This window comes from Xenopus tropicalis, chromosome 7 (assembly GCF_000004195.4).
Source record: "Xenopus tropicalis strain Nigerian chromosome 7, UCB_Xtro_10.0, whole genome shotgun sequence".
NCBI lineage: Eukaryota > Metazoa > Chordata > Amphibia > Anura > Pipidae > Xenopus > Xenopus tropicalis.
The window spans coordinates 101,864,504-101,889,159 of NC_030683.2; the positions used below are offsets into that span (position 1 = coordinate 101,864,504).

Below are 24,656 nucleotides of genomic sequence, written 5' to 3' on the forward strand. Positions count from 1 at the left end.
GGTACCTTTGTTACACAGCCATGAATGAGACATCATTACTGTTTCCCTTGGGTTGGGGACAGGGGGGAAGGGGATCCATCCTGCAGCCCTAAACTTGTTGTTGAGCTACAATACCCATTGTGCTAGGTTGAGTTATGGGTGTTGTATTTCAGCAACAACTGGAGTATCACAGGTTAGTAAAGTTGAAATTAGAATTAGTATTAACTGTACATTTTGAAATAAAAAATTCTTAATGCATTCTTTTAAACTTAGGATAATTAAAAATTGCTGCTTGGGTATTGGTTGAAGGCAAGGGACATTTTTTTTTCATCATAATAATAATGCTTATTCACTCTGATGCAGAGTGGCCATTTTCTCAGCTTATAAATTGGTCATAAATTCTGGTTTGCACTACTGTTGACACATTGCTAATAAGCAAGGCACTCATGCTTAATTTGACAACACCGTTGATAATATAGAATGGGGCTAAATGTATGACTAACGCCATCTGTTTTATGCATTATATACGCTTCTAGAGGGTTAATGACTGGTGAAATCAGGGGCCAGGGAATATGTATTGATCATTCATTAGCATGTGAGTATATGTGTGTGTGCATTTTGTTCATCATGTGTAGCCAGATAAGTAGCACTTCAATTATACTTAAATAAGCCTAAGTTCACTCCCATGGCCTCCTTATACCAGAGTTATTCTGCAAGAAGTCAGGCCAAACATGAATGTGGTAATGTTACCTCTGCCCCTATCATAGCTGTCATACACCTCATACACCTTAAATAATATTTCTTGTTTCACTTCTCTCCTCTTAAATATACAGGGAACAGTGTACCCCTATTGTAAAATAAATGGAGATTAGAAGTCACTGAGGATTTCCATTACCATATAAAGCTCAGGGCAGAAGGTCATATTTTACAGACGACTCATGGCTCTTATATATTATAAAGGAATATCACTGGAGGATCAGCTTGCAAGACCAATGTATTGGATAAGAGACATTGGGCCCGATTCACTAAAGTCCGAAATAAGGAGTGCTATTTATAGCATGCGTTAAAAATCTTATCACTTCTTATTTTTCACTCGATTCACTAAAAGGACACTTGTCATAATTAAGAAGCGATGTTCTTGGCGTTATTTATCTTACGATGACATATTTTCAAGCAATATATTACGCAGCGCACAAGATATTACGCAGCGCGCGATATTTTACGCAGAGCGCAATATATTACGCAGAGCGCAATATATTGCGCACGTAACCATTACTTTCTGAAAACCACCATTTCCCTGAAAACTGGAGGATGCATCACTCTAGGGCAAACTCCATGTTGTGTTGCCAATAGCTCACGAACCGCAATTTTCTTTAAGTACCACCTGCCCCAAGTAGGGTTAATATTCACACAGATTAACACGATATTTTGCACGTTTAACGCTTCATATGTGTTTGTGAATCATGCGTTAGTACTATTTCTATTCGCTAATTAACGCAATGCGTTTTTTTTGTGCATACGATATGCGGATTAACACATGCGAAATGACTTTGATGAATCGGTACTTAATTATCACATGCTTTTTAATGAAAAAAACTATGCGATAAGCGTTATTGACCTTTAGTGAATCGACCCCTATAACGCTTATCGCATAGTTTTTTTCATTAAAATATGTCATCGTAAGATAAATAACGCCAAGAACATCGCTTCTTAATTATGACAAGTGTCCTATTAGTGAATCGAGCGAAAAATAAGAAGTGATAAGATTTTAAACGCATGCTATAAATAGCACTCCTTATTTCGGACTTTAGTGAATCGGGCCCATTGTGTCAAAGAAAATGTAACCAAGCTGAAACGCGGCCACCTATGACCAGAAATTAATCTTTAAACCACCATATAGTTTTTGATATATGAAACATGTCTTATCAATTTTATTATCATAAACTTGTGACTTTAACCAACTGAATAATTAGAAGTTACTAAATCCCACAGCAAAATCTTTTTAGGGCCTCCAAACTGTCTACAACTGAAAGATTCTGCAGGAATAAATTGAACTGCCTATAAGTTAGGACCCCACTAGGCCCTCTTTTCTTCTTCATTTTATTTGGGGGCAGATTTAAAAAGCAAAAAAATGGTATCAGAATACAATGCACATTAATCAATTAATGCCAAGGTGCACTGTGTAAAACCACTGTGTAATGATTTTATGTGAATGTGCTGCTGAGTGCAAAAATCTGGAGCAATAAAAAGGTGTTAGCTTGAAAGTCGCATAAAAACTGGCGTCACTTTTTACTCAGCGTTTTACAACACTTTTTTTTAGACAGAATTTGTACCATTGACTTAATTTGCCCTAGTGGTATAAAATAACCACATACTATAAAAATTATATAAACAAATTTTCCGATTTCTGTTTGCAATGGATGGATAATTTACACGATTATGATGCATATGGTTAATACCTGAAGCCACCTTTTACTCTTTTTCTTGGTGTAAAATATATTCAATTATATGTAGCCCCCTCAATATATTGTTGCATATCTACTTTATTTACAGCAGAAAATATATACTAGTAATATGCGGCAAATTATTGTGTACAGAAAAGAAACATACAGTATATATATATAACATACACTGGTAAAGACAATGACAATACTTTATAAGAATATTATATGCCTCTAAGGATTTCTGTGACTATATAAAGGCCACAAGTCTTAAGTGCTTTATAATATTTATATTTTTCATAATGCATGAGTGGGAGGTTAGGGCAAATAATATCAATTATATTTATCAAAATAAATGATAATAAAACTATTTGTGGGAAGCAGATTTATAAATATACTTGACAATGATGTCCTCATATCCCAACTGTAAATGCAATTTATTTTCACATTAAGCAGAATGCCTAGTTGAAGGTATGCCAATGGGCATATAAAGGTGTGTAAGGAAAGGGTCAAGCTACTTTAACGTCATACAGTGCAATGCAAAATGTTTATTAAGTGGTGTAATTATTCTACACATAGTTGTAGCTAAATATAAATTCTGCCAGATAAAGAGGTACAGGTATGGGATTGGGATCTTATACAGAATGCTTAATACAGGGGATTTCCCAGATAAGGGATCTTTCCATAATTTGGATCTCAATACCTTAAGTCTACTAAAAATAATTTAAACATGATTCATTCAGCTTAGTTCCCATCAAATACTAGGTACTATTTTATTAATACAGAGAAAAAGGAACTGGTATTATTTGCTTCAAATGGACTCTATGGGAGATAGGCTTATAGTAATACATTGTTTTTCATTGCTATGTATAGTACGCTTCATTACACTCCACTATATATTGATTTAAAAAGCCGCCATAGAATATTGCCACCATGTCTGGCAGAGACAATATCTTAGGGTGGCACCAATAGTGAACTGGTGAATGGAGAAATGACCCAAACAGAACACTGGGAAAAACAATATGGGTGCATTTGGCAGAGAAAAAGCAGAGAGTAAGGGGAACTAAAGGAGGAAATTGCAGGGTGAGAAAAAACAGAAAAGGGATGTGGTCATTGATGCCTTCTTTACTGTCTCAGAGCACTCACCTTAAAACCAGAGAAAAAAACACTAACTAGAGAACCCCAGTGAAAAAGTTTCTTATTCTAAACATCAAAGTATTTTAGCATGCGTTTATCATAAGCTCTCAAAATATTTGTTTCTGCATAAAAACTGCTTTTATTGTCCTTGTATCCTTTTTTGTATCTGTTGTACCTGTTCTAATGATATATCTCTAAAATTCTGTTATTCAGTCGCAATAACTAAAACTTGTTAATTAAATAGGAAAAAAAATGATTTTGCTTCTTTCACAGATAAGAAAAGTTGAGTGTATATGTAACTTATAACCAAAGTGCCTATCAACAACTATAGCCACCTAACCCTTCTTTTAGGAAATCACACTTTTCTTTCCCTTACTAACAGCAGTGGAAAATATAAAGACACAGAAAAGGTGGCACATAGGTTTGCTTTTCACCTTTGCATAACACTTTTTTTTATTAAACATGTATTAACCACAGTGGTTTTACCACTAGGGCTGCATATATACAGAACCTTCAATGTGTAGTCTCTGCTTCGAACTCACAGTTAATGATATGGTAAACATGTTTTTAGGGTAGCCTTAAAGGGATAACTTAAGAATCCAAGCTATTTGGCCAGAACCAGACCAGTAGGTTCATTGCAAGATCAACCATCCGAAGTGCTTGTATATACCTTATGATGGGCAAATAAAACAAAGAAAGAATAGTTATACTGGTGGTCTTTATGTAACTTCTTTATGTTAGTAATATGCAGCTCTGTAGCAGTTCCCATAAGCCATTGCAAACAACCATCAAGTTTCACTTGAAAGGAAACATCTGATTGTATACTATGGGCTACTAGACCTCAATCAAAATTTGCATCGTTAACCCCTTTTTGGCTGTAAAATAGACAAGCATAGAGTATGGAGTACACTTAACACACATTATGGGCCTTGACTATGTGGAAAGATCAAGGGGGAGCTTGTGTAACTACAACTCACTTATGCTGTGTGAAAAATTAAGGAATAAAGAGGACGCCAGAAGGTTCTTGAGGCAAACTCCAGCAGAACTGGTTTTATTGTCCAAGACAATTAATCCACAGGGATAAGTACAAAATACTCGCAATTAGTGATGAGGGAACTTTTTCAGCAGGCATGGATTCACAGGGAAATACCGCATTTTGCCATTTGCGATTGGCAAAAAGTCAACAAGACAAAAAAATCACCAAGACAAAAAAGTCGCCACTAAAAATGGCCATTGACTTTAATGAATTTAGAGTGAAGAAAAACACCTAACACGTAAAAATTGTAGCGTAAAAATGGTTGCCTGTTTATTTCAATGCGTATCACCATCTTAAAGCTCTAGAGGTCATGTTGAAGTCAATGGGAGTTGTCCTAGGCAAATAGTAACAATCTTTATTTAATTAGTGGTTTTAGAGGTTTTTGGGGTTTCATTTGTAAGTCCACAAAAATGGAAAAATTTAAAAAACCCCAAAAAATTGTGGTTTACATGTTCTTTTCATTCCGCATTTTAATTTGTTTTTGCTTTTTCAATTCGGATCTTATAATAAATGACTAGACAGTCATGGTTTTAGTGGAAACGTATTTATTAGTGGTTCAAAAATCCTTAAAACCACAAAAATCAGAATGTTGATAAATGTTAATAACTTCTATACAGCAGTTTAAAATATAGCACAAGAATGTGTTTTTAATTATGTGTATAGTGTATTAATATCAACAGAATTATTTAGGGAAAATGTAAATCTCAAAAATAAATAAAATGTTATTTTTAAATAGTTTTTCATCAGGGGAGGCGTATTTACCAAAATTTGTATTTTTGTAAATGTCATATTTTTTCCTACTTCGATTAACCTTGAATTATTAAAAAGATTTGAATGTTACCTTATTTATTAAACAATCCAAATAAAAAACCAGGATCAAAAAGGGAATACCTTAAATTTGTAGCTTTCGCATAAATTTTAATGGGTTGCAAAGCTCACAAAAGTTAGAAAAACTTAAAAAGCTTGAATTGACTAAATAGTTAAAATTAAACTATGGTTGCTCCCACTGACTTCTACATGACCTTGATGGTTTCAAAGTTTGAGTTTTTAATAGTTTTTAACTTAATAAATAGTGAAAATTTGGGGCACATTTACTTAAAAGTGGTTTTTTTCTGGCCTCGAAACGCGATATGATATAATTTCAAAGTAACCATGATAATTTCTGAAGTTCTAAAATGTCTCAACAATGCTTTTATCATTTGTACGAAAATATTGCAATTGCTTTCCAAAAGTCACAAAATTTTCCTGCCGAAAAGTTTGTTAACGCCATGAAAACCTTTCTGGCTCTGATGCCTTCCATGTCTGGCTTTGGAAGCCTTCCATAGGACTCAATGGCACTCAACAGATCAAACCTGGCGAAAAGATAGACCCGAGGAAAGTGTAACCAAGCTTTCCAAAATGTTTGTGTTCTTTGGGCAAATCACGATTTTTTAATGGAAATTTACTGAAAACCACAAAAACTCATGGAATTTTAACTAAATTTTCGCATACACTCCGAAATGTTCTATAATTTAGAAAAAATAAAAATTTATCTCAAAATTGTTTAGTAATTTGCCCCATTAGGGGCACATTTACTAATCCACGAACGCTCTGAGCGTTCGACCGGCGTATTTTCGGCGACTTTTTCGTACCTGCGGGACTTTTTCATACTTTGCGACAAAATTTGTGCAACAAAATCGTATTGTCGTGCCGAGTACAAAAGTTTCGGATTCATTCACGCTTCATTATCGTGATTTTCCTTGGGCCAGGCTGGAGCTGCACAGTGCCATTGAGTCCTATGGGAGGCTTCTAAAATCATGCACAGAAAGGTTTTCCTGCATTTTACGATCGTTCGAATACGAAAAATTTGTGACTTTCGGATCGCCAATATGATATTAACGTGACTAATACGATTTTTTCGTAAGCATATTCGTGATATTTGCGATCTTAAGAAATTATCGTATCAATCCGATTTAAATCCGATTGAAATTAATTTTTACCACAAAAAAGGTAAATCACGGGGAAAAAATTAACTTTGCTAAATCTGCCCCTAAGAGTATTAATTGTGTGTAGTGATTGTTTTAAGGTGGTGTCAATTTTTTGGTAGCAAAATAACTTTTTGGCTATTGTGGAAACAGTATAATACGGATTATGATCCACTTTTTTTTCTATTGGTAGATGAGTCACTAAATACTTTGTGGATTGCATTAAATAAATGCATGGAAGAATAACTGCTGGCATTGAGCATTTTCTTTTTGTTAATGACTTCTATTACATTCCCCTATAAGTCTTCTAATTTCCCCTGTACTGTAAATTAGATTACTGAAATAAGACCTTATTCCCACTGCAGAAATATCATTTCTGTACCAATATTGCAAATTAAATAGTAGACATGCTAATAAAAACTCTTTTCCCTTTAGCCACATGCTAATATGTTTCGGGGAGTAATTCAAAACAGCCAATCGTCCCCAATCCAGGACGCCCTTGGGTACATTTTAAATAAGTGCACAGGTTGGATATGATATAGTCTAAAAAGACCTATTCACTAAATGCAAATGTCATATCAGGATTTACTGTTTCTCTGATAGAAGATAGTTTGAACCACTCTGTGCTTAGCAAGATATTTTTATTTTATTTTCTGAGATATCCTTACAGGCAAGTAGTCAACCATACCTGCTGCCATCTGTTCCTAATGGAACTCTCATAAGTAACGATTTTAGAAATACCTCAAGGTAATTTCAGTGCATTCAGTTCTAAACATGTCTCAGAATGACTAGAAAAAAGTATTCTGGCCAACTTTATTGTTGTTGTTGTTTTACTATAGTTGTAGGTCAAAGAAATATTGATTATTATGACCCATTCAGTAGAATGAAATATTTATTTCCGGTGTGATTTCTTAAATCTGTTTATTATGTTTTTCTTTGGTTTAGTTTTATTTATGGGACTTGGGAAAGTGTTTTTTTTAACCAGTCTTCTTGAAAGTTTCAGTTTGTGTATTTATAGCTTGCATAAGTATGTGGCAATACAACACATACACTTTGCACAAGTTCTTCAAATCTAGGTGAGTTTATTTCCACTAATTCATCTTTTGACACATTGAGCATTATTGGGGTTATGTAATACAAGGCACTGCATTTGCCCAGGAGCAGTAATCCACAGCAACCAATTAGAATTTACTGGCTACCTGTTTAAAAGCAAACATCCTATTGGTTGCTAGGGGTTACTGCTACTGGGCAATAAGTGCATTTTATTACATATGGGGAAATGGCTTGTAACTTTTCCTTTTACTTAGAAAAACTATTGCTAAGAGCAGGTAAATTGTTCTAAAGAGTGGAAATGACATGATGATGGGACCTGAGAAATGGTTGAAAGGGGTTATACAGGGCTAAACATTTACCTTCAGCCCTCTTACCTTACTACCATGGCTACATTTTTTTTGGTTTATTATTTAAAGTTAACTTTTAGCATGCTCCATTCATCATATTAACAACCCTTCATCAGTCTTAGGGGCACATTTACTAATCCACGAACGTCCGAATGCGTTTTTTTTGTTTTGATCGGTATTTTTGCGATTTTTTGTTGTTGCCGTCGCACCTTTTTCGCCGCCGTCACAGCTTTTTCGCGAATTGATGCAACTTTTTTGTCGCTGTCGCGACATAATCGTACTGTCGCGTTGAGTACGAAAGTTTCGGATTCATTCAAGCTTCAGTATCGTGACTTTCCTTGGGCCAGGTTGGAGCTGCAGAGTGCCATTGAGTCCTATGGGAGGCTTCCAAAATCATGCAAAGTTGCAAAGGTTTGCCCGGCGTTTATGAGCGCTCAATACGAAAAAGTTGCGACAATTCGCGAAAAAGTCATAATGGCGACGAAAAAGTTGCGACAATTCGCGGAAAAGTTGTGCCGGCGACGAAAAAATCGCAAAATGTTCGTTTCCAATCCGATTTTTTCCCATTTGGGATTTGGATTCATGGATTAGTAAATGTGCCCCATAATGTTGTATATCTTATAGTTTTTTCTTACTTGGGCAGCAATGATGTTTTGCAGCACTGGGGTTCTAGTTTTGGGTGCAGCCTGGGCACTATGTGCAAGGAGTTTGTATGTTCTCTCTGTGTCTGCGGGATTTCCCTTCAGGTAGTTCAGTTTCCTCTCACACTCCAAAAACAGGTAGCATAATGGCTCCTGATAACTGACCCTAGTGTGTGGGAATGTAATAGAGACCTTAGATTGGAAGCTCCACTGGGGCAGGGGCTGAACGATGGATAATCTCTGTAGAGAGGTGCTGCAGAATATGCCAGTTGCTTTATAAATAAAGGATAATAAAAATAATTTGCCTTCCTTCGGCCACTTTTGCGGTTGCAATCTAAAATGCAATTGGATGACATTGCATTGGATGACATTGACTCAGGGGTTTGGAAATCTATTGCTCTGTGTGGCTACTATTTTATTGCTATTGTTAATTTTTATTAATTGTCTTTTCTATACAACTTTTTTTGGTCAAAACAACACTTTTCATTGGGAAACATAATATTTTAATGATAATTTTAATGTAATACATTTTTATCTAGCAATTTTTGTCATGTTGGTTTAGCGCTTTTGTGAAATGAGTGATAATTTCATTTATGTATTATGTTAATCTGTTTATGTATTATGTTAATCTTAACCTCTTCACCTTTTGCATTGGTCAGTATTAAGATGCAACCTGTTTGAAACTTTCAATGAAGTATCTTATCCAAATGCTTAGATACCCTAGTTTCAAGATTCATACAGAATTTTTTCTGTCCATAACTTGGCACTATAACATCCCTTTCAGTGAAAGGCTATTATGGTTATGGCTAGCTTTTAGAAAGTTAGAATAATGCAGTGCAGGGATGATTTCAGGGCATCTCAGGAGACCTTTGGGCAAAAACATAATACATAAAAAGGAAATATTTTTTTTTAACAATGATTTGAAAATGTCAGTGGAACGCACAAGAGCCATGAGTAAAAGATATCTTTATAAATAGTGTCTAGGAATGTCTTAAGTTATGACTGATGCTTCATGATTGACTTGTATATCCACCTCAAATCCTTAGCCTCTTGCTTTATATGGTCATGGAACTCCAAATATCTTTCTATATTATAATAAGGTTATTTTTTACCCTTTATATACATTAGGGAGGTCCAGTGCTCAGCTTAGTAATTCAGCAATAGGTGCTGCAATTGATATATATACTTTCCTGATGTAAGTGGAAGATTAAAGAGAAAGACAAAAAATAGTATATAGATTAATAAATGCTCTTCTTGTAAGGCCTTATTCTTTCCAGTCATGCATAGGGTAGATGCAGTGCAGAAGCAATTTAGTGCAGCTTCCTGAGGTTGGATCTAAAAGTAAGACACCTTTCAATAGTATATAATTGAGTGTGAGTGACCTTTCAAGCCTGAGTTAAAAATAAAGGCCAATGCTCTTAACACCCCAGTGATAATTGCAAATGACCCAATTTGCATTATCCCTATTCATATTAACCTGCAGACTGTCATAATCAGCTGCCTGTGGGATAAAGTGCATCCTGTGACCTTGATGATTTGCAGCAGATATGTTCTTTTCATGTGTCCAATGCTCCTGCTTATCAATCACTATTGTACACTGTTCATTATACACAGTGGTTTTGCAATTGAACAACATGGAGTGGCCTAAGGAAGCCCCTCGCGTGGAGCTTCAGGTGGAGAAAAGCTTTCCCGTTCAATGACAAACACGACATGTTTTTCCCCCTAAAGTGCATGCTATGCCACTTATATCTGTTGGTATTCTGACAATATATACTTTATTGTGATTATGAAGCTTACGCAGTAGGGATGATTAGGAACAGAGATTTGTGATTGCAGTTTATTCATCTTGGCAACTACACAGCCCGGAGAATCAGAAACAGAAGCTCCGACAGTGCACAAGGAAGGAAAAATAAAGACAAAATCATCATTTTTTCCTTATTATCCATCCAATAATACAAATTGACTCATGTTGCTAAAACAATGGCTGAAGAAGAGCATTAAACATGAAACAGAAAATTCTACTATCTTTGTCATGGGTCAGCTGGCAGCACTGCATTAGTGTTGGGCACAAATCCCAGCATCACGCCAACATATATTATATGTTGGTCATATAGTATGCCCTTTAGGGTTTTTGTTTTTGCTTTTTTGCCTTTTTAAAAAATATTTTTATGATTTTGGCTTTTATTTTTGGATGTTTGAAAAAAAAAAAAAATAGTCTGAAGAATGGATATCACTGACATAACATATAACATCTTTCATTATTATTTCTGTGCCCAATACATTTATTGGGAACATGTGCTGTATTTGAATAAAATGTAGTTACAAATTTAGAAATACAATACATGGTAAGAATATATTTAAATATAAATATATTCTTACAGAATAGACATACAGGCATTTTAGATCATGGTACTTCTAAGATACATGTGGCTACAAAAATAGACAATACTAATAATTTATTCATCTTTGTCTCTATGTGTTTCTCAGTATTCTCTTTGTAGCAGGGTATATTCTGGCGTTCTGTAGCCATGACATGTAGCTGCTACTAAGTAACAGTGTGTCTTAGCCCTTAGGGATAAAGGTGTAGATCAAATGCATGTTACTTCTGACAGATAATTCCCAATCATAAGAATAGGAAACATGCTGTTTATGGCAGGGGCTTATTATGCAACCAGTGGGAAATTAGAGATAATCTAATTCCAAAGGACCCCATTTACAATGTATGAGGATAGGTACAAGATGCAAAAATAAGTGTGAAGTACAATAACCCTTGGTGCAGAAGAAATAATACACCACACTATAAGGTGCAAGTGATCTGTGGATGGGCCCTAAGGGGCACCATTTTGTACCTTCTAGTGCAAATCTACTATTAGTGAATGAGCCCTCAAATATGCAGCAGGAAATACATTTATTGCTAGCGTCTGCATAAGCCAACTGTATAATTCATGCACCAGCCTGGTAGTTTCCCTAATGAGGAGAAAATTCAGTTTGTAAGGCTCTACAATCAACTCCAGAAATTATCTAATTGGTCTTTGCTTTTTTGCTTGCCTCCTACTGGTGAAATGATTTGCAGCCAATAAGACCTATGATTATGATTGGAGGCAGAGTTTTGGTAATCATGATTTACTCTAATAGCTAATAGGGGTAATCTAAACACTGCTAACATCATTACACAAGTCCCTGTATTTCCATGTGCCTTGGGCATCGATTATTAAGTTGTAATCCCTATATTATGACCCTTTGGGTGTAAAATGTACAGTAGTGAATATAAATAAAATGAATCATTGTTTATGCATCCTACAACACAAGGGGTTTGCAAAAAAATGTTGCATCCCTAAATAAAACTCACAATTGCCTGTTGTTTTAAGTTACCAGCGTAATCATTATGCAAACACAAAAATGATATCTCCTTAAATATCAAGTTATTTATTTTATGGAAAATGTATTTCTTGAATTTGCCCTCTCTATTTGGCTAATAAAAACCTCCAGTGCTGTTTTTTCAAACAAAGGCAAACTTATTCCCCGGCTTGGACGCAGACTTTCTATCCATCACTGTCAACTTTCAACTACAACTGTCTTCTGTTCCTTTCCAGTGGGAAAAAGCGAACATCAATCTCCATTTAGGCATTTTTTTTTACTTGCTAGAAACCAGAATTGTGATTGTGGTCAATGGTTTTTCAGTTTTGCAATTAGGGAAAGGGCATCTGGGCCAGGTGATTCCCACCTCATTAGCTCTCATGGTGGAGTTTTCTTGTTTATACAGTGAGGCAGTGAGAAGCCCCTCAGTCTGATGTTTCTAGCCATAAATTAGATGGTTTTACTAGAATTATCCCATTCTGGAATGTCTTGGGTGGCAAAAGGCAAATAGGAATATACTCCAACAAGAATAAAAAGTTCTTTAAAGAACGTCTAAATTTAAATTTAAAAAAGTTAAAAGGCTACAAAGCAATAAATATTGACAGCCTTTTTTTGGATAATTATTGTATTTTAGTTCTAATGTGCTTGTATACTTGAAGTAGTGTTAATAGGGTGGAATGCAATAATCATTCTGGCAAACAAATGGACTCAGAGGCCATTGATCAAGTGAGATTTGACAGTTTGCTCTTTTAATCTGTATTCAATCACTTTAGTGTCACATTATGTTCACGTTGTTAAGACTTGATGCTAATTATTTAACAAAAAAAGTAGCAAAGATATATCAACAAGAGTGAAATATTGCAGGGGAATCGGTCATACCAAAATAAATGATAAAAAAGTAAATGTATATAAAAAAATATATATAACCAAATGCATGCTATCATGCAAGGATCATGGAGAAGGTCGTCCAAAACATATAACCTAAATAGGTCAAGTACATACACTGAATTTCTACTTCTTTTCTTCATATATGGGGATGAAAGCAATAAAATCTCTCAAAATTAGGAATGAAAATGAGAATTTAGCTATAAAAATTGTATAAGTAATAATATTGTTGGAAAACTATTGATTTGACATAACTCATAGCTCTTTTTCTATGACTTTCTTCAATGTGGTGTGTAATTAGTCACAAATGATCAACGTTTCCATCAAAGAAAAACTGTCATGCGAAAACATGTTTTTCAAAACACATCAGTTAATAGAGCTTCTCCAGCAGAATCCTGCATTAACATCTGTTTTTCAAAAATGCAAATAGATTGTTTTATATTTAATTCTGAAGTTTTACATGGGGCTAGACATATTCTTCATTTCCCAGGGTGCCACAGCCATGTGACCTGTGCTCGGATAAACTTCAGTCACACTTTACTGCTGAGCTGCAAGTTGGAGTGATATCACTTCCCCCCCAGCAGCCAATCAGCAGAACAATGGGAAGGTAGCAAGGTAGCAGCTCCCAGTAGATATCAGAATAGCACTCAACAGTGAAAAATCCAAGTCTGGTTTGGGACTCCTCCATTTACATAGTAGTAGGAGAAACAATAGATTACCTGAAAGCAGTTCTAATGTGTAGTGCTGGCTCTTCCTGAAAGCTCAGACTTAGGCACAATGCACTGAGATGGCACCTACACACCAATATTACAACTAAAGAAATACATTTGTTCAAGAATAACATTTTAAATGGTAGAGTGAATTATTTGCTATGTAAACAGTGTAATTTAGAAATAAAAAGTATACCATAAAAGTCATGACAGTATCCCTTTAAGTTTTATTATATATCTATATATTCACTATGCATCTGCACAAACCAGAAAAATGACACAGCATTTTCCAGTGGTAGATGGGTTCACAAAAGGAATATTGATTAAATGCTTTTTAAACAAAGGAAACATTGTCACAGATGAAAACAAAATGTGCATAGATCTAATACTCTCCCAACAGATTAACAGGATAACCATAAAAATAGGAATATTACAGTAGAAAAGATCATATGTATAATGAGAACAATTTGATTTTGCATGGTCCTATTATTCTACCTGTAGTGTTTTTTGGTTAATACTAAAATTAATGAGTTAGGTATCAGAATGACAGACGGTTGTATCAGCAAAGGTTTCATGTTTATGTTATACTTGTCCGGAGGCTACTTGCCAATCAACAGTTGCAGCTGGTAATTGTGTGTGTGATTGGATCAGTGTGCCTTTGAATGAGCACTTGGGTTTAATCAAAGTGATTGAGTAGTCTGAATCAGGCTTTGGTCAGCAAAGATCAAAAAGCCTTCTCCGTGCCAAAGCTGTTCAGTGACCAGCATAAAATGAGTTGCGGCCTTTGTCTAATTTTGAGTGGACAAGGTTCCACTTCACATACTTACAATAATAATGGCACATGGGTTGAAAGCCTTTAGGGGAAAAAAACATACAAGAAAACCGTCATGCTAAATATCTGCACTAGGGATCAGTAAGCCTTTTACTAAAGTTGAATAACTCTAATGTAGAAAAATTAATTGGAAATAGTTTGTTTATCTTAGTTATTTGCCAGTAACTGTGAACATCTTCTAGTAGTCATTTATGTTTCATCATGGTATCTATAGAATAAATAATACATAAATAGTGCTGCTTTACCTGTTCATTTAGATAGCACACTGCTAAATTTTGTTCGTCGCAGGAGCAGGCGATTCGGATGAATTTGAGCCAGTTCCAAGATCCATTCTGGTTGTTCTCTAAGCACATTTTGTCATTATCTAGTTCATCGGAAACCTGAAAGTTACAAAACAAAGCAATATTTAAAAATGGATCATATTTACCAACATCAACATCATTTTTTAGCTTCCATTGATATTACTTGAGTAGTCATGTTAAGCTGGGATATCGTAACATGAGACTGATTCATGGTGTTTTTGAGGGTGTTAAATAAATCGACATGGTTTCAGTTTACAGTAAGGTGATAATAATGTTGTTCATAAGATACCATAAAGTTAGCATGTTCATCAGTAACTACTGAAAAAAATACTCAAATAGACCTGGTGTAGTGAGTTTGGGACTGAGATATACAGGCATATATGGCAGCAATTCCTCATCTACCATTTACACTGTTATACCTTTTTTCCATTACTATTGGGTGATGAAAAAGAGCTTCTCTAGCTTGTTGCTCCAGGACAAAAGAGCCATTCGTGTTACACAGAGGCTAAATAGGATTCCAGCTTTCTGGATATAAGTTGGAAGAAAGGATGCACAAGCCAAAATCCAGTGGCAAGAAAACCAGTGAGGAGAAGAAGTGACATGGCACGTGTGCTTTATGGCCATGATGTACTGATATTTTTGTTCCCTCCCCTGTCCCTGTTTAAAGGGGGTTACATAGTTAATGTAAGTTTGCTCTGGGAGAAGTTACTATCAGAAAAAGGTATTGCCATGGTGACATTGATCTTTTTGGCCATGAGTTCCTAGACGGTTGGTTGCACTATCCACCTCTACTTGCCCACACTAGCAGGAATTATAGAGTAAATTGTACAAAAAAACTGGCACAGTAAGGCGATTATAAGCAGGGTAAACCCAGCTCTTTCGTCAGGGCTTGCCCCAAAACGCACAATAAACACGCAGGGTTTACCCTGCTTATAATCGCCTTGCTGTGCCAGTGTTTTTGTACAATTTATTCCAGATTGGTTGGTGCCAATCCCTCAGTGGACACTGTGCACCAGGCAGAATACACTTTGGGGGGGGGCCAGGGAGTGCTGGTGAGTCTTTCACTAAAGGAATTATAGAGTGGCTATCAAAGTAAGTGGGTTTTTCAACCAGTATTCCACCCAGGGGTTGGACATTAAATGTTCAGGCTTGGTTAAAGGCCTTGGATGATAGTGTATATTGTAATAATAATACACTTCTTGAGAGTGCACTATCCACAATTAGAAGTTTTGGGCCTGAAGGTTTTGTTATAGAAGCTTTCCATAAACTGTAACCCCCCCCCCCATTTAATTTCCTTTTATTCCCTACTTACTGGATGAATTGGATTCATGCTTATTTTAAAAGTTTACCATAAAATACAGTTGCAGTTTACTGATAAATCTCTTATATAACCTACAGTCTATGATGCAAAAGATCAAAATAACGGCACTGAAACTTCTTTAATGATTTATTTATGTGTGTCTATGTGCATATGTGCATTTCTGCTTCTGTCTCTCACTCTCTCTCTATATACTGTATATAAACCTTTGAACTGAGGACCTCGTGCCTTCAACCCTCAGGCAAAGACTGGAGGCCTTCAACACTACTACATGACTTTTCAGGCTGAATAAACCCACCCCCCCTGTGAGCCCCATGGATTTTATTTGGTTCCCCAACATTGAAGTAAAGGTTTAAGGTTTCTGGTTGATGATGTGATAGAGGCTAAAAAGAGGCCTCATTTACAGAAAGAAAAAATATTTGATTATGATCAGCCAAATTTTTCACACTGCCTTCTTTCCTTGCAGTATTGTCGCAGGTCTCTGAGGTCTCTAAGGCCTCTAAGACCTATGCGTACACTGCATTACCTGCATTTAGCAGTGCTTTATTAAAGATGGGAGGGTTGGGGGAAGCGTGTAAGCTACCCATGTCATGCCCCCTACATGTCCACTAACTTTAGGTTAGGGGCCTGTCCTTACTGTTTGCCCTATGGCAGGTTGTAAGGACAGGGCTGGCCTGCATCACTGACACTGCACTGTGCACCTCACACTGGATTTATTACCCAGTGTGCTGCCTACAAAACAGTCATTCCTGGGGGAACTTGAATGCCCTTATTATAATTTTCTTAATGTTTTTACAAAAATGAATGTCCCTTGACCCGTGCACCCTGAACTATAGATCTTTTTTCATTGGATTGTATGGCTCCATTTAAAGGGTTTATTATTATTATATAAGTGCATAGAGCAATCCGCTGGAGTTTAATTCAGCCATTGTAAGAATCCCTGGGAATGATCATCCTATAAATGCCTTTGCCCAGCATTGCCAGCAGCAAAATATTACTCAAAACAATGAATCACTGTAAAGCCACAAACTGTGCACTGTAGAAAATACCCACTTGTATGAACCCACAAACTATTCACTAAGCACTTTTTTGTTACTTTTGCTAGGTGTGGTAGCAATGCCAGGGGCTAGCTTCATTATTTCCACAAAGGTGATATTTCCATTTGCCAATGTGAGACTTTAATACATTTATAACTGGAAACTGCCCTTATTAACAGATTTTGCACACCCACAGACATGCTCATACACACAGCTAGCTCTGCCTTGAGGCAGCCTAGGGAATGCAGCCCCCCCACACCAATCCGCACTTAGGTTTTTTGCAAAAACGGGAGCTGAGAGGTGCAATAGAGCTTTCTGCACTAGAAGAGACTAAATTCAAATTTAAAAATTGGAATTTCATCTCCTTTTTAAAGTTGCTTTTTTTCCCACACCCTGTAACTTCAGGGGCACCGGTGCCTGAGGCAGCTACTGTATGCCCTTGGTAGCAATAAGGCATTACTTTTGCCTACAATGTATTTAGCAATCAGTAGTTTTATTTCCAGTTGACATGGGCCAGTAAAAAGATGCCAAGTGCAAAATTTTGACGCAAATTGCAATTTTTTTTTTTACCCACAATTCAAGTTGTAGAGGAGCATGTATGAATGGAAATATAATCATAAAATCAACATGGACTTGGATTGCATCAATTTTATCCCTTTGCACTGGCTCTTGTGAATGAACCTTCATATATTGCTTCCAGTGCAGTTGCATTTTAAAATAACTTCGCATTCAAAATATTTAATGACTGTATATTAGAAATATACAATGACATTTTCTGTAATTACGAAACTTTACAAAACTTTATGAAATTACGAGTTTGCTGCTCCTTTTATCTGTGTGGCTGATGGGCAGTTATGAAGATTTTGCTGGTACTTGTCCAGCCTTCAAGACAGATTTTTTTCAGAGGAGCCCATGTGATTCAGCCAACGTCTGTACCACATTTTTCTGTCCCTATCTGAAAACATACGGAATGACTGAGATTGGGCACACACTCAAGAAAGGTCTAACTTTAAGAAGCCTGAATAACTCTTCATAACTGGAGTTGAGTACATCTGACATAGTCAATTGACTTCACCCTTAAACGTTTACTTAACTTTTATGTAAACAGGTTCATGAAAACAGGTCACGTTGAGAACTGACGACAGAAACATCTTAGTTGTGACAGCTGTGTTTTACCTTCACCATGCGAGAAACATGTTATAAAAATATAGATTACTACCAAAAATAACTCCCTAAACTTCCCTTTTAAAAACTAATATTGCTAATGTTTAAATAAATTATCCAAGCTGGAATCCATGATTTCTCAAAGTGAAGACATCTGGAGAGGGTGGAACTGATTTATACCTTCATAAACTCGGCTTGGTACGAAGGTGAGGGGGTCCTACATTTATATTTGACCCAACTGGGCTCTGTTTAGTTATAATGATAGCATGCTGTAATTATTATGATTTCAGCGGTTCTTGTAAAACCCACACAAATAACCCTGTTGTTTTCAAGTTCTCTCATTGTTTGGTTTATGCAGGGGATTCGGCAGTTTCCTGTATTTGACACCTTTGGTGTTATGTAAATGTTAAAAGCTTTTTTTTCTGATTTGCTTCTGTCAGTTTGCATGTTTTCACTTTCAGTCTTAATTTAAATAAGCTGACTGTGGGAACTCAGCTAGGGGAACCCTTAAAAAAAAAAAGCTCTCTCTTAGCAACTATTTCTAACTCTGCGTGTTATGGTACATGGCTGCCCTGTTCAAGTGCTCTAACAGGCCTAGCTTTAAATAGAATACATAACTTATTTTAATATATAGCAACATCAGAGAGAAATAGAGAATAGATCCTTACTACTGTAGGATCCATTTATAGGGGGACAAAAAGTAACTATGTTTGAACCAATTTAAATTTGGATAATAATAGATAGTCTGTCTATGTGACCAATCCAGCCATTGATTGACAGGGGCCCCAATGTGTGAGACAGCAGTTTAGTCCTCTACTACCCAGGACCACTTTACTGCCCCAAGAAATTTGTGATAGTATAACCTTCAAGCACGTGAAGTTTAAAACAGTAAAGCAGGCAGTGAAGAAATGGTCTGTGCTTATAGAAGTACACATGATCCCCAGGTGTGCCACTCTGGGCTTTGGAGCAGAGGAATTACAAAATGGTGATGCCACAAGAAAAAGGGCAAATATATGAAAATAAAAACATACTGTAGAACTCTTCCAGATGATTAGAATGAGGGGTCTGCAGGATGCTTCTGCTTTACAAATGAAAGCTATCTTGGTGGGCCCTGAGCAAATGCCCCCTGCTACTGCCCCTCCAAAAAACCATATTCCATATTCCATTTAAGTGTAACTTCACTTCCTGACCTGTAAAACACTTGACCTATGGCCTCCTGGCATTATGGCCATGAAACCTCTTTGTGATTCTAATATCTTTATGGGGCTAGCCATATTCTTTCCAGGGTGCCACAGTCATGTGACCTGTGCTCTGATAAACTTCATTCACACTTTACTGCTGAGCTGCAAGTTTGAGGGATATCACCCCCTTCCCAGCAGCCGATCAGCAGAACTATGGGAACTTCCAGTAGATATCAGAATAGCACTCAATAGTAAGAAATCCAAGTCCAGCTTGGGACTCCTCTAGTTACAGTTGAGTAGGAGAAACAATAGGTTACCTGAAAGCAGTTCTAATGTGTAGCTCTAGCTCCTTCTGAAAGCTCAGACTCTTACAACCTACCCACCAATATTACAACTTACATTTGTTGGTTCAAGGATTAAACTTTAAATGGTAGAGTGAATTATTTGCTATGTAAACAGCGTCATTTAGAAATAAAAAGTACCCCATAAAAATCATGACAGAATCCCTTTAAGCAGAATCATTTTTAAGGTTATAGTTACTATTATTTACATAGCACCAATATATTCTGCATCTGTGAAAGTTGTCCCTCACATCAGTCCCTGAGCCAGTGTTGCTTACAGTCTTATGCCCCATTACATTCACACACGGTATGGTATGTTTTATCAAGAACCATTCAAAATAACTATGTTTTTGGAGTGTGGAAGAAAACTGGATGAAACTTTGGCTATTGGCTAGAATACAGCCTGGGACTCCAACAATGCAAGGCAGTACTAATCATTGTGTGACAACATAATTTCACTTACACTTTGATTTTGAGTTTTGCTCAGTTATAATAATTGTACCCCTAGTATACAGTAATATTAAAAAAGTGATTGGACCAACATTTAGAATTTGTTGCAGCAACAGGAAGTGTATTTGTGTACACTGTAAACAAAGGGGACATTAATGGTTTGAGCCACCCTGTGTATAGATAAGTTGGCTTGAAGCAGGTAATTTGGTACCAATTATGTATGGGGGGGTGCAATCTGCTAGATATATGTCAGGCCTTTCTTGTCTGTATTAATCACAAATTGCTGGAAATGTACTCCCTATGTCTCTTTGACACAAAAGCACTGCTCTTAGCAATAAAATCATTTGTGATTAAGACATTTTGCTCTCTACCTCCTCGTGTTCATTCCTACTTTTTCTGGAATCTGCTCTTTCTACCCAGTAGCTGTTCTGAAGCACAAAATGATTTGGAAATAAACCAAAGAGAGAAACCAGCATGCTGAACACACATGCAATTTCTGTTAACAGCAAAATTATTGTGAGGTGGAACTTGGGCTGCCACTTCTATTCTGTTTACATGCTTGGGCTCTATGCTTCGTACTGTACTGACTCATCTAAACTAGTCATGGGAGGGATGTACAGTACAATTAAGCTTAATTCTCTTTAGGTGAAATAGGACCCCCAAGTTTATGCAATTAAACCTTTTCTTTTCTTTATAAGTTGTCACATCAACAGCAACTTAAAAACATGCTTGTCAAAACAAAAACCACTTTAGAAGAAAAAATGTGCTTTGTTATTTGGTGGGTATTTTAGACTTTCCTTTCTTTGCTTTTCTTCAAGCCAACCTTCATGGAACTTAAAGTGGGCACTTGTATGAGATTGATACAGAGGAGCTGCATTTTTGCATTTTACATTGGTAGCGCTGCACTATTATTTATCCTTTATAATGTCATGGTGGCACAGTGGTACCATCTCTTCCTTCTGCTTTGTGGATTTTATATGTTATCTTAGTATCTGTGTGGGTTTTCTGTATGTGCTCCAGTTTAGTCCCACATTCCAAAAAAGTATACAAGTAGGAAATTACTTTGTATATATATAAATGAATGCATTCAAACTGGTTTTAGTAACATGCATTTAAGGCATTCAGGTTAACTGGGTAAGCATATTACTGGTATAGGACCTGTTATCCAGAATGCTCGGCACCCGGGGTTTTCCGCATAAGGGATCTTTCTTTAATTTGAATCTCCATACCTTAAGTCTACTAAAAATCATTTAAACATCATTTAAACCCAATAGGATTGTTTTGGCTCCAATAAGGATTAATTATATCTTAGTTGGGATCAAGAACAAGCTCCTGTTTTATTATTACAGAGAAAAAAGAAATCATTTTTAAAAATTAGAATTATTTTCTTATAACGGAGTCTATGGGAGATGCCTTTCCGTAATTCGGAACTATCTGGATAATGGGTTTCCAGATAATGGATCCCATACCTGTACTATAAAAAGTAATAAACCCCCACCCTTAAAAATTAAGCAGGAACTGAGGCCTTTAGTATCAAAGTCAGGTAAACTTTTTTATGGAAATAGGGAAAAGCTAGAGGTTTTGAAGAGATACTTTTCTTCTGTTTACGCCAGTGAGAGACCAAATAATGGAAGCTTTCTTTCAATAGACCAAAATAAACAAGATACGTATAGGCCATTCAGGAGGAAGTTCAAAAGTGACTTGAATATGTGAAAGTCAACCAATGTCCACATCATGATGATTTTCACCCCAAAAAACTTAGCTCTTTGGTTGTCAGACCACTATACTCAATCTTCTGTGAATCTTTGATGTCTGACAAAGTTACAAAGTAAATTGTTAATGAAGTACTGTTATTTAAAAAGTGACCCTGTTTTTAGCCAGGTAACATATAGGCCAATTAGTTTCCAATCTATTAGCAAAGGATAAGATATTGATATACAAGTGCCAGCATGGTTTTACATGCAGTAGATCTTGACAGACATATGGAATTGCCCTTTGTGAGGAGGCGAGCAGAAATCTAGATCTTGAGGCTTCAGTGGATGTGATTTACGAAAGTATTTAATTGGCTAAAGCATTTGATACAGTCCTGCACAGAAGGCAACTGATTAAATTAAGTAATATTTCTAAAGATCTATATTTAAACATATATATAAACATCAAAAGTATTTTTTTCTCTTTGTGCCAATCAGGGATTTGGGGGTGGGATACACTGAGAGTGTAACAGTGAAAGTATTACTGAGATAGCACTGATGGACAATTGTATTTTTTCAAACCAAATTTACTGTGTAGCTCAGTAGTGGACATATGAATTGGGTTGAAAATTATGTTCCACAGCTGCATTTCCTCTGAGGATGAGTTCTTTAATTCCCATGAGATCAACAGTGGCCTTAGTTCTGTTCTGGCATTACAAAGCAGACTATCTATACTAGCTTTGCTTAGTTCTGTTCTGGCATTACAAAGCAGACTATCTATACTAGCTTTGCTTAGTTCTGTTCTGGCATTACAAAGCAGACTATCTATACTAGCTTTGCTTAGTTCTGTTCTGGCATTACAAAGCAGACTATCTATGCTAGCTTTGCCTTAGTTGCATATATTTTATACCATGCTAGAAACTGGCCACTAGGAGGTCTCACGAAAAACAGAACTATTGCAGTACATTTTTTATTTATAACAAGGACCATATCTCCCACCTGCTACCCTCGGCACATTGTTAAGCCGCTAATAGGTGCCGGAGAGTAGGAGACACCTCAGCTTTAAAATGAAGTTGGTGGGGGTTGATTTTGAACTGGGTATAGAATGTATGTTTACAACCATACTACAAAATGTGAAAATCACTTTGATTTACATTGAGAATGAAATGGTCCACTAATGAAAATATAAAGAGCCCTCATTAAATCGATAGCAGATTTTGTTGTGGTAATAGTTTAAGGTATGCTTTAATGTCTACGGGCATACCGGCAAGGTACATAAAGATATATTGGGAGCCATGTGTTTAGGGCATGAGGCAGTGTTTGTGCATGATTATATCGTTATTCAAAGCTGCATACGTTTAGCTCTGCAGAAGAGGTGTTGTGTGACTCTATCCAGCAGTCTTTGGCTAACACCTATAAAAAACAATAGCTACTACAACACCCACGTTGACGTTTGATGCACTTTCTGAGTTTCATAGTAAGGTTACTTAATACCAACAAGAAAAAGCTGTGGTTAAGTCACACATGGGTTACTGTCCCAGAAATGTGTTGATTGATACAGCCCCTGCAAACCAAATGTAACAGTTGCCACCACCTATAACTTTTGCAAGTGGTAGGGTGAAAAGTCAACATGTAAAATGTGCTACCTGCTCGTTTCATGACACACAAAAAGTGGCCTCTTTAAAACTGACTTTCGTGGTCAGATGTGCATCAATGGCATAACTAGATGCTACGGGGCCCCACAGCAAATTCAATATAGGGCCTCAAAACATTGGTAAGCTGACCTATTCTATTATAGATATATAAAACAATTTAACTCCTGGGTCCCTGCGATCACAGGGTCTGCTTCCTCTGTAGTTACGTCCCTGATGTGTATTAAATAAAGAAGGAAAACTATTAAAAGTAAGGTTAATTTACAGTTATGGCACCTGTTATCCAGAATGTTCAGGACAAGGGGTTTTCCACATAAGGATCTTTCTGTAATTTTGATCTCCATACCTTAAGTCTACTAAAAAACAATTTAAAGATTAAATAAACCCAGTAGGATTGTTTTGCCTTCAATAAAGATTAATTATATCTCCGAGGGATCAAGTACAAGCTACTGTCACATTATTACAAAGGAAAAGAAAATATGTATTACATGTTTTAATTATTTGAATAAAATGGAGCCAATGGGAGATGGCCTTTCCATAATTCTGAGCTTTCTGGACAACAGGTTTCTGGATAATGGATCCCGTTTTTGGGATGGTGGAACCCTTTAGAAATATGCAGTTGCCATGCAGCAAATGATCCACCAAGATCCAATAACATCTAATGTTAATACCTTCAATAAATGAATAAATGATGGCATGTAACCCCTGTTGAGGGCCCAGCTTTGTTGCATGATGCACTTGAAAGGAGGAAAAAGGCAATAAAGAACAGTAATACAAGTAAAACAATATAATAAAGGGAAAGCAGACTAGGCAGATCGGAAGTGAAGACAAGATACATTAAAAAGTACGGGACACAGAAAAAGAGAAAACAGGTAAAGCCACCAAGTCTGACATGACATGCACCTATCTTGTAGTGCTGATAGCACAATAGAGGCACTATTAAAAGCTGATGTGTTTGAATGCAGTGCTGTTTCTTGGTAGGGATTGTACCCTGGCTATAAGTATCAGAAGGACCTTTTATGGGGAAGCTATGCAAAAAATGAAGAAACATTTTCTTTAGTCATTTTTTAAACTATTGGTACATACATCATGAATGTCTTACCTGCAACCTGCAAACTATTATTAAATTGCAGCTCCC

The 24,656-nt window shown here is 36.3% G+C and overlaps 1 protein-coding gene across 6 annotated transcripts in view; it reads right to left on the bottom strand.

Annotated features, from left to right (window-relative positions):
- Positions 1–24,656, bottom strand: part of prdm16 (PR domain 16) — a 400,466-nt gene that overhangs the window by 50,084 nt on the left and 325,726 nt on the right. For all 6 annotated transcript variants that reach the window (XM_031905689.1, XM_031905688.1, XM_031905687.1 and 3 more), the window contains exon 4: positions 14,628–14,762. In XM_031905689.1, coding sequence (XP_031761549.1) covers positions 14,628–14,762 — 135 coding nt within the window. The remainder of the gene's footprint in view (positions 1–14,627; positions 14,763–24,656) is intronic.